Source organism: Pogona vitticeps, chromosome 2 (genome assembly GCF_051106095.1).
Source record: "Pogona vitticeps strain Pit_001003342236 chromosome 2, PviZW2.1, whole genome shotgun sequence".
Lineage (NCBI taxonomy): Eukaryota > Metazoa > Chordata > Lepidosauria > Squamata > Agamidae > Pogona > Pogona vitticeps.
The window spans coordinates 23,425,961-23,442,926 of record NC_135784.1 but is presented as its reverse complement, the minus strand read 5'-3'; the positions used below and the strand labels follow the sequence as shown (position 1 = coordinate 23,442,926).

At 44.9% G+C, this 16,966-nt stretch overlaps 2 protein-coding genes across 5 annotated transcripts in view; one reads left to right on the top strand and one right to left on the bottom strand.

Moving 5' to 3' along the window:
* Positions 1-105: 105 nt before the first annotated feature.
* On the top strand, positions 106-16,633 carry LOC110089772 (vesicle-trafficking protein SEC22b). Of its 4 annotated transcripts, none has more exons than XM_072988608.2 (6): positions 106-525; positions 3,517-3,626; positions 7,313-7,473; positions 8,360-8,506; positions 9,132-9,301; positions 14,950-16,633. In XM_072988608.2, exons 1-5 carry the CDS (start codon positions 451-453, stop codon positions 9,287-9,289), a joined length of 651 nt encoding a protein of 216 aa, XP_072844709.2. In that variant the 5' UTR covers positions 106-450; the 3' UTR covers positions 9,290-9,301; positions 14,950-16,633. The 4 variants fall into 4 exon arrangements, with proteins under 4 accessions (XP_072844709.2, XP_072844708.2, XP_078244531.1 ...); XM_072988607.2 differs by lacking the exon at positions 14,950-16,633 and adding an exon at positions 14,393-14,840; XM_078388405.1 differs by lacking the exon at positions 14,950-16,633 and adding an exon at positions 11,265-11,385.
* The window catches only part of NOTCH4 (notch receptor 4), a 47,698-nt gene continuing 41,101 nt past the window's right edge, over positions 10,370-16,966 (bottom strand). The window contains exons 25-26 of the mRNA XM_072988613.2: positions 15,392-15,489; positions 10,370-13,972 (exon numbers count right to left, since the gene is read on the bottom strand). Of these exons, the coding sequence (XP_072844714.2) occupies positions 13,604-13,972; positions 15,392-15,489 (467 nt within the window). The 3' untranslated portion in view covers positions 10,370-13,603. The remainder of the gene's footprint in view (positions 13,973-15,391; positions 15,490-16,966) is intronic.

The window sequence follows — 16,966 nt, the reverse complement described above, 5'->3', positions numbered from 1 at the left end:
TCACCGCCTTGCGGGATGCGTTAGAATGGCAAAAGTTCACCGGAGTTTTCCTAGAAAGAAACTAAACCAGAGATCTCGCTTTTGGGAGTGAAGCGGAGAAGGAGGAGCTTTTCAGCGAAGGAAGGAAGGAAGGAAGAACGTGCGCCTTTCCTTTTATTTTCTTTAAACACCACCTCCACCCCTTTCCTCAAAAGTTACTTTTTGGGGCAGCCTGGCTCCGCCCCCTTCTTGCCCGGGGCCGCGCCTCCCCCCCCTCCCCTGCTCGGCCACGTCAGCCCCGGGAACTCCGTGCCTTCCAGCGGCGGCAACTTCTGGCGGAGGGCGAGGGCGAGGGCGAGGGGGAGGGAGACCCTTCCAGGACCCCCACCCCACCCCGCATCCCCGGGCCCCGGCTCCCCCATAACCACCAGCTCCCCCCTGCCCTCCTCTTCTTGCCCACCTTCCTCCGAGATGGTCCTGCTTACCATGATAAGCCGGGTTCAAGATGGACTGCTCTTAGCAGCCTCCATGCAAGAAACGGAACAGGTAAGAAGAGGGAAACTTAAAGCTCCCCCCCCCTTGCTCTAACCACTAGGCAGCCCCTTCCTTTTCTCCTGCCACCTGCATCTCCAGCCTTCTCTGCAGGGCCCGCTTTCTCCTCTCTTCTTGCTTGCCCTTGTTTGTACCCATGACAGCTGGGACCTCTTTGGCCTCCAGTTTTGGATCCTCCTGTATATTGATGTGTTTTCCAAAAAAAGAAAAAAAAATGTTCAATATGGGATAAAGTTTACGACCTATAGTATTACCGCTGGTTTTATACCCCCCCTCCTGTTTTTACTCTGTTTGACATTTTGCTGTCAGCATCCCTGGGGCAGTGAGTTCCACCGGTTATAGTAGGGTTGACGTTTTGGACGTCGTTTCCCAGAATCCCTCTGAATTGGCTGTCCTTGCTGAGTTTTCTGGGAGTTGATGTCCGAAACATCATGGGGCGAGGGCAAGGGTTGAGAACCACTGGGTCAGAGTATAAGAGGAGGATGGGGAGGCCTGGATTCAAATCCGCATTGAATCATGAAACTCAGCAGAAGCCCTTCGGCCAATCACTGTGCAGCTCGTAACCCCCCCCCCCCAGCCTCTGACCTACCTCATAGGGGTGTTATGAAAATTAAAATGGAAAGGGATGGTCTTTGGGTGCTGCTTTAAGTGCCTCAGAGAAATGCTGGGATATGATCAAGGTAATAAATAATAAATGTAGAAAGACAACAGTCGGCAGGAAGCAAGAGGATCGTGTTTGCTTAGCTCCTGTATGAGGAAAGCTTCCTCTTCTGACATCAAGGAAAATCAAACCCTTGATATAAAGACATATAGAAGTTTTCCTCTTTCTGGGCTCATAAGCGGTTGTCCGTAATGTTACTACTATATTTTATGTGAGAATAATAATAATCTTAGAACTGCAGAGCTGGAAAGAGCCCTATGGATTCTGGAGTCCAGCCCCTGTCAAGGAGGCTCAGTGGGGAATTCGAACTCTCCACCTCTGGCTCTGCAGCCAAGCAACCGGAGACCTAAACCCCTGAGCTAGTCAGGTGTTAAGATACGCTGGCTGTCCACCTCATGAGAAATGAACGTCCTTGCTTCCCGTTTGAAGAGCTTCAGCCATGATTAATATCTTCTGAGCACAACTCTAGAAAATGTTCCTTTTTAAAAATTTTCTCGACTATGAATTCCAGAATCCCCCAGGCAGCATGACCAGGTGACTCGTAGTCGGAAAAAAAAAGGTTGAGTTTGCTTTTTTTCCCCTCCCCCTTACAAAGTATTTTTAGTTCTTTGGCAAATATTGAGGTTTCTCCAAGCCTGTAATTATTGCCTTCCTGCGATGCCCTTTCTGCAGCATAACAGATTGTCAGTCAAAACCTGAACATTAGCAGTAAAGGGAAAACAGAGAGAGAACTGAGTTGACTTGATGGCAGATGATGGATATCATATATATAGTATAATCATGTGTCATCAAGTCAGTTCTGACTTCTGACAACCCTTTCCAAGGTTTTCCAGGTAGAGAGTACAGTGGTGCCTCGCTTGATGACGTTAATTCGTTCCAGCGAAACCGCTGTAGAGCGAAAACATCATCAAACGAAATTTAAACCCATTGAAACCCATTGAAAACTGTTCAATGCGTTCCAATGGGCTGAATACCTGCTCGTCCAGCGAAGATCCTCCAAACGGCGGCCATTTTCGGTGCCTGTAAAGCGAGGAATCCGTCCTAGAAAACAGCGGGGGGGGGCATTTCCTCAGCCGGCGGCCATTTTGAAACCCGATGATCAGCTGTTTGCTGATTGTTGTAAAGCGAAAATTGGTTCCCGAAGCAGGGGAACCAATAATCGCACAACGAAAAGACCCCATTTAAAACATCATTTTGTGATTGCAAAAGCGATTGCAAAAACGTCAACGTAAAGCGGATTCATTGTAGAGCGGGGTAATGTCCAGTGGGGCACGATGTACTCAGAAATGGTTTACCAGTCCCTTCTCCTCGGGCGGTAGTGGGATGGTGCAGGAGGTCTAGGGCTACCCAGGCTGGCTTTTCTCTTGGGAGGCCCGGTGGGGAATTGAACTCCTGACCTCTGGCTTCAGAGCATTTTTCAGTGCTTTGCAGACACTTTACCTCAGCCATCCAAGAGCTTCCGAATGTGGGCTAATCTTATAACTCCCATATTAAAGACTGGCCACTGAAGCGATAGTCTATATGGCTCATGTAAGGCCTCCCTGAGCGGGTTTGTGGGTCTTACAAAAATGGTTTCCTGGATAATCCTCTTTTCAGCACTGACCCACAAGTGACACCCATAGGACCTCAATAACTGGGCTACAACTTTCCCCTTGTGCTTTGTTTTTAAATGTATATTTAATCAGCCTGAATTGTATTTCGGATCATTCATTCATTCATTTGCCCTCACTATCCAGGAAAAAAAGGGTGTGTACTATAAAACTAAATAGGTGAATAAACAAATACCTGTAACTGTCGCCTATGTTGCCTTTTTAGTGGAAAGACAAGATATAAATTTAATCCACCCACCAGTATCATATGTTCATGTATTTATTCCCTTTAGTAGTAATTATTTTCTTCGCCTGAAAAGTGGTGCGTATCACTTCCCTCCTCTCTACTTTAGTTTCATAACAACCCTGTGAAGTAGGCCAGCCTGAGAGATTGTGATTGAGTTTCATGGTTCAATGGGGAATTTAATGACAAATATCCTAAGGCCCAGTCTAATCCTGTAGCCAGTATGCCATGCTGACGTTCATAGAATACTACAAACCTGTACTATTCAAAGATATTACTGGTTCTGCACCAGTAATGAGGAAATTCCTTCTTTTTTTCTTTTTTTTCTGTACTACATTTCCTTTTGGGTAATTCTGAGAGCTGAAGTGCATAAAATTGGATTTTTCCCCCCCTGAGTTCTGGCCCTGGCTTATGCCAGGAGCTACAGGTGGCTATTTTGACGGGCTCTACCTGCATGCAGGACAGACAACACAGAGTTCTTTCCTTCACAGTCAAACCGGAACTTCCAAGAATATCACAATCAAGCCAAACAGCTTTTCCGGAAGCTCGGGGACCATTCGCCAAACCGGTGCTCCTTGGAAGCAGGAGCCATGACTTTCCAGTAAGTGGATGGCAGCTATTCAAGAGGGAGATTCAGACGTCCTCCTTGATTTCGTTGTGTGCTTAGAGGTAGGGGAGGAACACAGGGAAGGCATCTTCGTGAACTTCACAAGCAATGCCTTGGGCCAGTCATTCTCCCTCTTTTCGTTTAAACATATATAACACCATATAGTGCAACACACTCTCTGGGCAATTTACAGCAAAGCATGCAACAACAACAACAACAACAACAACGATGCTGATGATGCCACTGTGTCACATCTCATCTGCGAATGTCCAAGGATTGCACAAACAGATTACACAATTAAAAAATGATAGAGTGTCAAAATTAATTCATCAGTCATTATGCAAAATATATATATATATATAATTTTGCAGCCTCCAAAAACCCACGGGAACATCAGGTAGACAAGGTGTCAGAAAATGAGGAAGTCAAGTTCTGGATCCAAACGGACAGACACCTTGAACACAACTCACCAGGCGTAGTATTAATAGAATGAAGAAAGGTCTGGATCCATTGACATTGCAATTCTGGGGGATGTCAGAGTTGAAAATAAAGAATCAGAAAAACTAACAAAATACAGAGACCTGGGAAGTGAAACATCTTGCTTGTGCAGGAAAAACACTTCGGTGGTCCCTGTAGTCTATGGGGCTTTGGAAATAATATCAAGAAATTTCACATAGTATTGTAAGCAGTTGCAGATCTCAGAAATAGCACCATCAGAGCTACAAAAGACAGCAATATTAGGAACAGCACATACACTGCACCGATATTTAAAAGACACTTAGGTTTTGGGTTAAAACTTGTATCTGTTATATAATACCAGTGTTTTTACAATTTTGAATGACTGCATCTGGTATTTTTGAATAACAACAATAATAATAATGTGCCATCAATTTCGACTTATGGTGACACTTTTCAGCGATTTCTAGGCAGGGAATACTCAGAGGTGGTTTACCCTTTCCTTCCTCTGGCCACCCAGGCTGGCTCTATTTGCAGGATGTGCAGTGGGGGAATCAAATCCCCAATCTCCAGCTCCACAGCCAGATACTTAAGTATCTTTATACAAACAGTATCCAAATACAAATTGACAAATCCAATCAATTAATAAATAAAACCATTGGCTAGCTAACCTGTCCTTTAAATAAGTAAGTAAAAAGGCAGCTGTAAATAGTTTCATTTTTATTGACTTCTTAAAGACCGCGAGGGAAGACGCCTGGTGAACCTCAGCTGGAAGTTTATTCCCTCTGCAGGCGTTATTGTTTTTGGCATCCTGGACTGTAAAAGAACAGATGGGATTAGTGCCTGTTTGACAGGAGAGATCTTATGAGAGGTATGGAGGGTCCGATGTTTCTGAGGATCAAAAAGGAGAGCCACGTGCCAGCCAGGATTCCGTGGGCAGAAAGTGGGATACCACCGTAATCAATCAATCAATCTGGAGCAATGTACCACATTCTATAGAGTTATTCCTTTCGTAAACTGCCCTGCAATTATAATTGAAGAGCAGGGGAAATCATACTGAGTGATAATATATAACTATAACAGAGTACATTGTTTCAGCATACAAAAAAAAGCTAATGTAGCAGAGTGCATGCATGTTATTTATGCCTCATGTTTCTCTCAATAAAGAGATGCAAGGCAGCTTACAAAATATTTCAAAGAGAAACTTCAATAAATTAAAATATTAAGAAACAATCGGCTTGCGTGTTCAAAGTATCAGATGAACAAAATGTTAAAACCACTTAAACACGTATGGGGGCGGGGGGAAAGCCCATAACAAAGCCCATCCTTGGCTGCCAGTTGCTTACTAAAAATGTGCCTGAAGAGGAAGGTTTTGGCCTGCTGGAGGGAGCCAGCTGGGCTTCCTGTGGGAGGGAGTTCCACAGTCTCAGAGCTGCCACCAAAAAAGCCCTATCTCTTATCCTCACTAGCTGTGCCTCTGAAATCAGCAGGCCTGAGAGAAAAGCCTTCCTTGAACCTGTTAAAACCCAAAGACAGGGATGAAGAACACTTTTATTTAATTACTGATTAGGCTTCCTTCAGTCTTGAGAGATTGTGGTAATGTGCTTTGAATTTAATTACTACAGTAATAAAAACAGATGAACCTCTGAGTCCAGGAAGACCCTTCTTCAGGCTGGGCATTGCAGAACATGTAGGTGCCTGAGGAGAAACAGAAAAGTCCCCAAATCATCCGAACCAGTTGTTGCAGGGCCAGGTTCTGATTTGTATCCTGAGATAGAGGCTGAAAACACATTGAATCAGCTCGAGTTACCAGATTTCACCAGTCCAGCGGTGGTTCTCAACCTTGGTTCCCCAGAAGATCTTGGACTACAACTCCCAGAAATCCTGGCCAGTACAGTGAGCAGTGAAGGCTTCTGGGAGTTTTAGTCCAAGAACATCTGGGGACCCCCGGTTGGGAGCCACTGGTCTAGAAGCATCGTTTTACTAGACTTAGAAAGCCCACCTATTTTTAATATTTTCGTGGCCCAGTAAAGGTGTTACATCTTCATGGGTTTTTTTAATTTTGTGTGTGGAGAATCTGGCGATCCCCCTTTTATCATAAATTTATATTAATATACATTTACGTGGTGGTGGGGAAGGGAGGTTATGTTGTCCTCCTTGGCATGAGAACATAGTTGTTAAAACTGTTTCCTTTTAAAAGCCTATTAATTAGAGGATGAGATGGTTGGACAGTGTCGCTGAAGCGACCAACATGAATTTGACCCAGCTCTGGGAGGCAGTGGAAGATAGGAGGGCCTGGCGTGCTCTGGTCCATGGGGGGGGGGGGTCACGAAGAGTGGGACACGACTTAACGACTAAACAACAACAACAACAAAATAGGTCTGGGAAAGAGAGGTAACCAGAAGGGGCCACCCTGCCCATCTCTGGTTTAGAACATTCTTCTACCACCTGGATGTAGCTATCAACTTCTTACCATCTTCAGCCAGCGGAGCCAGTGGTTGGGGATGATGGGATTTGTAATCCAGCAACATCTTGGAGGTTAGACTTAGACTAGACTCAATTACTCTGGAGGAATGCTCTTTTTGTACACTACAAAAGAAGCCGGGTTTGAATCTCCTACTACGTTGCCTGCCTGGAAACTAAGGATTTTTTTGGGTGGGTGGGAAATACTGTATCTCAGTGGCATTGCATCAATTGAAAGAAATTTAATCTAGTTTTCTAGATTACAAAAATAAAAGGCTGTCAGGCCACAGAGTTGCAAAAATCCCAAGGCCAATTGGGTGTGTATAGTTCTGTGCTTGATGGGCCAGTCATCTGATGAGGTACAAAGCAGCATCTTCGAATCAGGCTTGGCAAAGGGGCCCTTGCTTTGTTATCTATGGTGAGTAAGAATTTTGATCCAGGCGATTAGCTAACAAGCATTGCCAAACTGGAGAAAGTGCTGATATTTGTATTCTTGTGGGGTATTCAGTCAGGATCAATGACTTGCGCTGGAATATATGTGCAAGAAAGCTGGTAGAACGTGGGCAAGTAATTTTTTCCTGAACATCTTGGGGGTACATGTTTACTAATACTTGACGTGAATCAAATTTCTTCAAGAAAACAGCTCTGTTAAGATGCAGCCAAACCAAACCATCGTATGGCACACTTTAAGGACCATGGATACCAATCAAGGCTCTCTTTCTTCTTTCTTCCGCACACTCTGTGTTTTTCCTCCGCTGCAGTTACCTGATCAGCCAAGGGGTTTGCTACCTGACGCTGTGCGAAGCTTCATACTCCAAGAAGCTGGCTTTCTCCTTCCTGGAAGAACTACAGGCTGAATTCTGGGAGCTGTATGGGAAGAAGGTGTCATCCGTATCACGGCCTTACGCCTTCATTGAGTTTGGTACGTGCTCAGATTAAGGAAAAACATGCCTTCCTGTGACCCAGCTTTGCCAGGATTCTAGTCCTCATTGCCTCACCACGTACTCATTCCATACAAGGGCATGTTCTCATGTTGTCTTCTGCATGTGGTGAGAAAGATTTTTTCCCTCCCCTGCAATATTATAATCCAATGAAGTGGAACCAGGGTGGACAGGCAAAAGTATTGCTTCACACAAGGCTTTGTAAACATTTGAAATTCACTGATGCTATCAGAAAAAAAAATGAATAAACAGATTTGTGGCAATGGAGGAGGAAGAACAGCCTCTCATTGGCTGTTGCTGTTGGGTGTGTCAAGTAACTTCCAACTTGTATTGTTTTGAATTGTTTTAGTTTATAATGTTTAGTGGAACCTGCCCTGAGTAGACTTTGTCTAGGGGGGGCGGGATAGAAATCTAATAAATAAAATAAAATAAAAACTTATAGTAATTCTAATAGGGTTTTCAAGGTATGTGACATGTTCAAAGAGCAGTTTACCGGAGCCAGCAGTGCAATGAATTTAGCTCCAGATTTCCTCTGCCCTACTCTGAGATTGCCAGAATAATCACTCCCTTAGTTATCTATGGTGAATAAGAATTTTGATCCAGGCGATTAGCTAACAAGCATTGCCAAATTGGGAAAACGCTAATATGTGTATACTTTTGAGGTATTCAGTTAGCATCAATGACTTACATAGGTACATATGTGAAAGAAAGCACATATACGTCCACTTCACCACCAAGATTATCATGGGTTATTAGGTAAGATCTAAGTAAGAATGATCTTGCTGGATTAGCCCAAAGACCCTTAAGCAGCCCCCCACCTCTGATTTGGTGGCAAAAGATACTGATTTGTGAAATCCTTTTGTTTAGACATTTATATCCAGAAGCTGAAGAAATCCTACCTGGATACTTGGTCAAAGCGTCACCTGAGCAGCATCAACCTGGAGCTACAGGACGTTCAGAAGATCATGGTCACCAATATTGAAGAGGTGCTCCAGCGAGGCGAGGCCCTGTCAGGTAGGGGCAGGAAGGGGCTGCAGCAGGGACTGGGTGGGTCTCTGGGGTGTGGCCTGTGTTGTGTTGTTAATTGTGGGGAAAGTCACTTTTTGGAACTCCAACTCTCAGAATCCCCCAGCCAGCTGTGTTATTGGCCATGCTCTCTACAGGATTCTGGGAGTTGTAGTCCAAATTTAGTAGAATTTTAAAGATCTGTTTATTTATTTAAAATATTTGACCTCAGCTTTCTCCTTGAAAAGGAGGCGTACATAATTAAAAAGACAACATTTAACAGTGAAAGCAGTAAATATACAAATATTTTAAAAGAATTAAATACTATGTCAAAAACAGGAAATAAAAGTAAAACTAAAAATACATTTAAAAGCGACAAGGTACAACAATCCATTTAAAAAACTCCTCTCAGACAGCCCATCACAAAGGAAAGGCCTGCCTGAAGAGGAAGGTCTTCCCCTGCTTGCGGAAGGACAGCAGGGATGGGGCCAGGCGGGTCTCCAGTGGGAGGGAGTTCCAAAGTCTGGGAGCAGCCACAGAGAAGGCCCTGTCTTGTGCCTTCCTCACTGAATGCATGCTTTTGGAGAAACGTTGGGACAACGTATACTCCTTTTGCCCATTCCTCTCTCTACAGCTTTGGATACAAAGGCCAGCAACCTGTCCACACTCTCTAAGAAATACCGCCAGGATGCCAAATTCCTCAACAGCCGCTCGGCTTACGCCAAAGCCGCAGCCACCAGCCTGATCTTCGTGGTACTTATGCTCTACCTACGGTTTTGGTGGCTGGTGTGAGACTCCTGTGAGGTACCAGTTCCTTTTGTGTCTGGTGCAAGATGGTACTGTTTTGCTGTTCATGCATTTCCCCCCTCGAAAATGGCTTTGAAACCAGTGTGGCCACCTCTGAGAGAAAAAAACGTGAATTGCAGAAGTATTTCTGGAACTTCTTATGGAGAAGGTATTGCTGTTTTTAAGGTGGCACATGTTTGCCACCTTGTGGTCACAACTGGAACAACCATCTTGAGCAGTTTGATAAAAAAAAAGGTTATTTATAGCAGGTTTTTAAAGTGTGCTTTTTCTTCTAAGGTATAGCCACCCAGTCCTCTGTCTTCCTCAAAACAGAGGAAAAAATAGATGAGAGAAATTTTTGTTGTATCACAGAGATGGAAAATTTTATTTCTTTTAAAAATTGCAACACATTGTCCCTCAATGAGCTGGACATTCTGAGAGCTGTAATTGGAAAAAAAGTAATCTCTCCCGAGAACAGCCTTAATACACAAAAAAGGGCCATGTGGCACCTTAAAGACTAATAGTTGTGTTGTGGAATAAACCTCAGCCACAAGATCTGAGTTTTTAAGGCAACACAGGTCTCATTGAGTGGTCTGTGTATGTGAGCTATAAAAAGGCTAACATGGTTATCCTTCAAAAACAACATTATGGACCAAATGCTTGATTTCCCCACACCTCTTTTCTTTCTAGCAGTGATCCTGTAACTGTGGACATTCAACAGGGAAAGTTGCTATAATGTTATCTGTGAGTTGGAACAAGCCCCCTCTGTTGAATCGGTCTGTTTTTCTAGGGAAGAAAAAAAAAGGTGGGATTCCAGTTTGAGGACTGGATTGTTCAAGAGAAGAGAACCTTCAGTTCTCCAGATGTTTGGGAGCCCATCTTCCACAGTCTCTTACCTTTGGCCTCATTGACTGAAGATTCTGCGGGTTAAAAGCCAAATGGCCAAGGGTACCAAGCTGAGGAAAGCCAAGTTAACCATGCCGACAAGTATGGTGACCCAGGGTAGGGCTTCGCTTATGTCACGAACAACTGACAACAAAAGTGTTTATGTGGAAAGATGTTAAGATCCTGGAAGGCCGTTTGTATTGGGTTTGGAGACTTGGTTATTGAGTTACAGGTATTCTGGTTTCCAGTCCTACAAATACAGTGGTGCCTCGCTTAACGATTGCTGCGTATAACGAAAAATGCGCTTAACGATTTTTTCGGAGCGATCTTGCGCTTCGTTTAACGATTTTCCCTATGGGCGATTTTCGCTTAACGATTTCGGGACCATGCTTCGCTTAATGTTTTTGGTTTTAGGTCCCCTTGTTTCGCTTAACTTTTTTTTGAAAGCCCCGTTTTCGCTATTTTTAAAATATTCTAAAATGTTTAAAAATGTTTAAAATGCTTGGAATCGTTAGTGCCCCTAATAAAACCTTCGTTAACTTAATTTGGCTTTGTTCGGAATCTTTTTGAATTTTTTGTGAATTTCCCCCCCATTGAAATAGGCTTCAATGCATTTCAATGGAGGAACCGTGTTTCGCTTAACGTTTTTTCCTATGGTGATTTTCGCTTAAGGACGGTAATCCGTTCCAATTGGAATGGATTATCTGGTTTTCAATGCATCTCTATGGGAAATGGTGTTTCATTTAACGATGTTTTCACAGCGATTTTTTTTTGAACCATTTAAAATCGTTAAGCGAGGCACCACTGTATCTGGATTTGTTGACTGTCTGCCTCTTCATAAAGGTCCAGTTACCCCACAAAGATTAAAAAAAAGAAGTATAGGGATAAATTGGAATCTTGTCAAGCTAATTGGTGCCCCAATGTGGAGCTGACATATGTTTTAGCTGAGATAGTAGTGTGTTTTTTTTCCAGTAAATAATATTTTCCATAAAACTGGAAATGGATGTTTTGATACTGTACTTCAAAAGACTACTTGAGGTAAGATTTAACAGCTGAGGATCAACAGTTGATTATTTTATATTTTCCAATATTCCAGATGTAAATCAAGGCACAGATCTTAACAAGGATCAACTTCTGAACCTATTTTCTGCCCTAGGCCAGGGGAATGGATAATAATAATAAAAAAGTAACCTTGATAATGTGAAAGAAAACACAAAGAGAGCCGTGTGGTCCTTACAATACAGTGCAAGCTTAGGTGATATCTTTATTAGACCACTCAAAAAACAAAACAAAAAACCCAGCTTTCACAGATCTAAGCCCACTTCTTCAGGCATGAAACTGTGTCTTGTCATTAATGCAGAGAATTTAGAGCCCCCAAAGTTCATGGCAGACAGTGGTGGACCTCCAATTTTGGGGCCCTGAAGCTTGAACTGTTATGGGGGGACCCTTTGCAACCAGCAACAAGGTCTGGGTAACCACTGTTATCTTCTTCAATGGGGTTATTTCACAACAGATCACCACAAGTTTTTTTTAAAAATGTGGACTAATGTTGCTTCTGGGGCTGCTCCAGGATTAGAGGCTCAGAAGCTTAAGCTTCATTAGTTTCATAGTAGATTTGCCCCTGATTGAAGATGATGTGCCAGACTTGTGTCAGCCCAGAACAGAAACGTCTAGTTTCAAAAGAAGGGGTAAGCATAGCCTGGGCTCCTTTGCCTGAGGAGCTGCGGTGTGATAGCCCCTCAACAGCTTCCTCAGTTGTAACTTGAACACCACACCTCCCATGCAGCCTGTGCCTTTCCTAACTTCCCTCTAAGAAACAAGCCTGGTACAGCCATCTGCCATGAACTTTTGGGACTCTTAAGTTCTCTGCACTAACTGCAAGAGATGAGTGCACGCCTGAAGAAGGGAGCTTCGATCCATGAAAGCTAGCAGGCTGTATGATGAATGTTTTTAGTGATCTAATAAAGGCATCACCTACTCCTTGATATTGTGGAGTGTGTCAGGGAATTATGATTGGTTGTTTGCCTTTAATAGAAGCCTGGCACACCAATTTTCACCAGCGATTTCCCCCCAGCACTTTGGCAGGAAAATCCTTACTTCCTAAATTGCTTTAGATCAGGTGACTGTTAAAAGAACAGGTTCTCCCTTCCTGGAGATGGACTGGGGAAGAACCCCACAGGCCAAGCCAGGCTAGGCCCAGCACCTCACCTTTCAGCCTGCTGATCTTACCTAGGGCTGTCCACACTAAAATTTGGTGCAATCCAGCCAGTGCTTAAAAGGTCCTAAACTCCAATACAATCTGGTTTAACTCTTGGCACCCATCTGTGAAGGCAAAACAAAAAGCATTTTTTTTTGCATCTCAATGAATCATGCCAAAAAGACTGCATGCCCTAGCTCTGTGCCAGAAAGATAGAGGGCCAGCTCTTAAAGGGGAAGGGTGGATCATTATAAGTAGAAATACAAGTGAACAATGGCTTTTTTCCCCTTATGCCAAACTGTGCTATCAGGGAACCATATATCATAGCTATATGCCAATGTGGACAGGCCCTTAGAAGACATGAAGGTTTGTTTCCAGTGAGCAAAATACCTTGCCGCAGGTAGGCCTACCTCCAGAGGGTCCCTTTTCCAAGCAAATAAGAGATTGGCTGCTTTTTTTGCATGGTAAAACGGGATCGAAGCAAGGAGAGGAGTGTTCTGGAATGCCAGACGCTTTTGACTCCAACACCCATAAATGTGTTTTTTTTTTCGGGAGGGCCATTGGCCGGGCTGGCCAAGGATGTCTGGGAGAGAGTTTTAAACTGATAGTGGTTCCCTCAGATGTCCCTGAACTGCAACTCCCAGAAATCCTGGCCAACAAAGCTAGTGGTGAAGGCTTCTGGGAGTTGTAGTCCAAGAACATCTGGGGAGCCCAAGCCTGGGAAACACTGCACTGGAGGGCAGCATTTAGACCTGGTCCTTAGAAAATCTCTTATCTATCGGACACTGGGACACTAGGAAGATGTGACAAATGACAACAGAGATGTGTCCTGGGGAAAAACAAGCAAGAAAAATGGAGCAGGGGGGTTTCTCCAGTCCATTGATTTTGGGTCCTGCAGTCTTGTGAAAGTTTCCTTGGGTTGGCATCAAACGGCAGTCCTCTTCTGACTGAAGTGGTCTTCTTGCTGTGTGACATCATCCTGTGTGACATCGAACGTATTCTGAGATGTCTTCTGATGTCACGCCAAGAACGTAACACTCGTTCTTCCACATCGACCGTGGCATTTGGTCTTGGGTACCGCATCATATCAAGCCGCCTGCGTTCCCTGCATTTTGTCCCATGACACCCTCGTTCTGGGCCTCCATGACATCACCGGGGGAGCGCCACACCGTGGCTCAGCCCGCCATCACTGACTCCTGAGGCCCTCCTCCATCCGACCCTTGCTCAGAGGGGTGGAGTCACTCTGCAGGCAGTCCCGCAGCCTTGGCGGCTGGGCTCTGGGGTGGCGTGGGGCAGGGCAGGTCCTTGAAAGAGCCCTCCCGCTCAGGCACGGGAGGTAGCCGTGGCGTCTTGCCCGGTTGCCTTGGTAACCGGTGCACCTTGCTGGCTGCCCGAGGGGGCTGTGGGCGTGGCCTGTGTGGGGAGAGCTGGGAGGGCCCAGGGCTGTCCAAGAGGGACAGGATGTCATGGTGAAGGCGCTCTCTGGCCACGTCTTTTGGGAGACGGCCTACGTGGTCCCAGATATTTGGCTTGGCTCCGTGTTGGAGAAGAAGGCGGGCCGCTTTGTAGCTTCCCTCCTGAGCAGCCAGGAACAGTGGGGTCTGTCCCTGCGGGCAGGAAAACAGAGAAAAGGGTTGGATCGACTGGCACTAATTTATTTACTAGCAATTTTTTTCACCCTGCCTTTCCTCCAATTTGCTCAAGGTGGCAGGCTGGCCGTCCCTTGCCTTCTCCAGCAATAACATCAGTACGGAACACCCATTCGGGGCCGGCATCAAGGCCTTCACAGGGCACAAACTGATAAGAAGCAAGCTTCACAGTTAGAAGCATCAGCTCCCTTAAAAGTTAAAAGGCATTTGTTTATTCCAATATCAGTTTATTTCATTTCCGCAGATTAAAAATGTCCTGCTTAGATACCACCCCATAATGCTTAGATCACTCTCTGGGCAGTTTAAAATTTGATTATGCAGGCTACACATTACTCTTTTCCAGTGACCTAGGAACTCAAACACAGCATTCATTTGCAGGTCAATTGTTCAGGAAAGGACACTTGGAAGACCCACATCTTTCTCAGAAAACAGGCGTCTCATCTGTTTCAGCCTTCAGTCTGGGTTAGTTTGTCACCAGGTTCCCTACAAGATTCAACAACTCCAGGAGTAATCCAGTTTGCAACGAGCGGAATTTACAGAGGAGTTGACTCACCCAATCCCCACTGATTCAATAGACCTACTCTAGTTGTGACATATAACTGGATTTCAGCCAATATGTTGCTTTCTGCACTCTTAGGCCTCTGGTTGTGATCACGTGGATGAAAACAAGAAGACTGTTTTATTTATTACAGTTCCATTGTGTTATGTACTGTATTTATATTTGATCCCTCATCTCCTGCCAGCCTATAAACCCTTGGGTCGAGTTAAATTATATCCACAGTTCTGAATGTTGGATCTTAAGTTCTAAACACTTGCATATCCCTTTTTTAAAAAAAACTCACTCAGGCAGAATAGATCTGCATAATTCAAGTACAGCAGTTTGATACCATATCAATGTTTGTTTCCTTCTTCCTATGCAAACCTGGAATTTCAAGTGGGATCAGGGCTGCAGGCTAGAAGATGAAGGAGAAATCGGAGAGCTCACAAGTCTTAAAACACCTTGCTGCCCCCTCTCGACTACCTGAAGCAACCACCTCCTTCTGCTTAATCATCCTAGAACTGCGGAGCTGGAAGGGACCCGACAGATCATCAAGTCCAGCCCCTGTCAAGGAGGCAACACGGGGATTCGAACTCCCAACTTCTGGCTCTCTAGTCAGATGCCTAAACCAACCACTGAGCTTTCTAGCAGTTCATGCTAGGGCCAGTCCTGGCAAACACTCTGAACTAGTATGAAATAGCTTTTCTTGTTCCCTAGCTTCTCAGGTCCTCACAGCCATGTAGAAAATTGGCTTGTGGTAAGCCACATTTTGTGGGGTGGGGTTTCCCCCACCTCTGTGCTGACTGTTTCGAGAGGCAGTCACCAGAAACAGACATTACCCGATTATCCTGAGCGTCTTTGTCGGCTCCGCTTCTGAGCAGGACGGTGGCGGCACAGACATTGTTGACAGCTGCAGCCCAGTGGAGGGCGCTCTTTCCTGCAGGGCGTGGAAAATTCCAGGCAGGATGAGAAAAGGACCAAGTTTTTTAAAATCTGGTTGTTGACCCCGTTACCCCTAGCAATACATTCCTCTATAGCAGGGGTGGGATGGGAAAATTTGGCTGCAGGGCTAAATCAGTCCGTGGGGGGGGGGGGGGAACCTAGAAGCAAGGCAACTTCCATTGGTGGATGCTTTCTTTCTGTCTACCCCCACCCTCAGAAACAGGAACATTGAACACCCGAAGAAACACTGGGTTGAATAAGGTCACAAAACTCAGGGCTCTGTACTTTCTATGGGAAAAAATAAACCAGGATCCAAACCCAATGTGCTCTCTATATGCCATGCATAGCTACGCTGGGACAGTGGGAGCTCTGGCGCATGGCATTTGGATGGAACCCCAAATGCTTTATCTACGCCAGGACACCCATCTCCAAAACCCCCAGTACTGCTGTGCCTTACACTCCAACTCCCTGCATCTTGCATTCCACCTTGGCCGCTCTGCATTCCACTTTCCTGCGTTTCCCCTTTCCATGTCCTGTCTCTCCACATTCCACTTTCCTGCATTTCTCCTTTCCGCATTGTCTCTTGGCATTCACTTTCCTGCTTTTCCCCTTTCTGTGTTGTCTCTTCGCATTCCACTTTCCTGCATCTCCCCTTTCCGCACTCTGTCTCTCTGCATTCCACTTTCCTGCATTTCCCCTTTTTGTGTTCTGTCTCTCTGCATTCCACTCTCTGTGTTCTGTCTCTCTGCATTCCACTCTCTGCGTTCTGTCTCTCTGCATTCCACTTTCTGAGTTCTGTCTCTCTTCATTCCATTTTCCTGCATTTCCCCTTTTTGTGTTCTGTCTCTCTGCATTCCACTTTCTGTGTTCAGTCTCTCTGCATTCCACTTTCTGCATTCTCTCTCTCTGCATTCCACTTTCTGAGTTCTGTCTCTCTTCATTCCACTTTCCTGCATTTCCACTTTCTGAGTTCTGTCTCTCTTCATTCCACTTTCCTGCATTTCCCCTTTTTGTGTTCAGTCTCTCTGCATTCCACTTTCTGCATTCTGTCTCTCTTCATTCCACTTTCTGAGTTCTGTCTCTCTGCATTCCACTTTCCTGCATTTCCCCTTTTTGTGTCCTGTCTCTCTGCATTCCACTTTCCTGCATTTCCCCTTTTTGTGTCCTGTCTCTCTGCATTCCACTCTCTGCGTTCAGTCTCTCTGCATTCCACTTTCTGCATTCTCTCTCTCTGCATTCCACTTTCTGAGTTCTGTCTCTCTTCATTCCACTTTCCTGCATTTCCACTTTCTGAGTTCTGTCTCTCTTCATTCCACTTTCCTGCATTTCCCCTTTTTGTGTTCAGTCTCTCTGCATTCCACTTTCTGCATTCTGTCTCTCTTCATTCCACTTTCTGAGTTCTGTCTCTCTGCATTCCACTTTCCTGCATTTCCCCTTTTTGTGTCCTGTCTCTCTGTATTCCACTTTCCTGC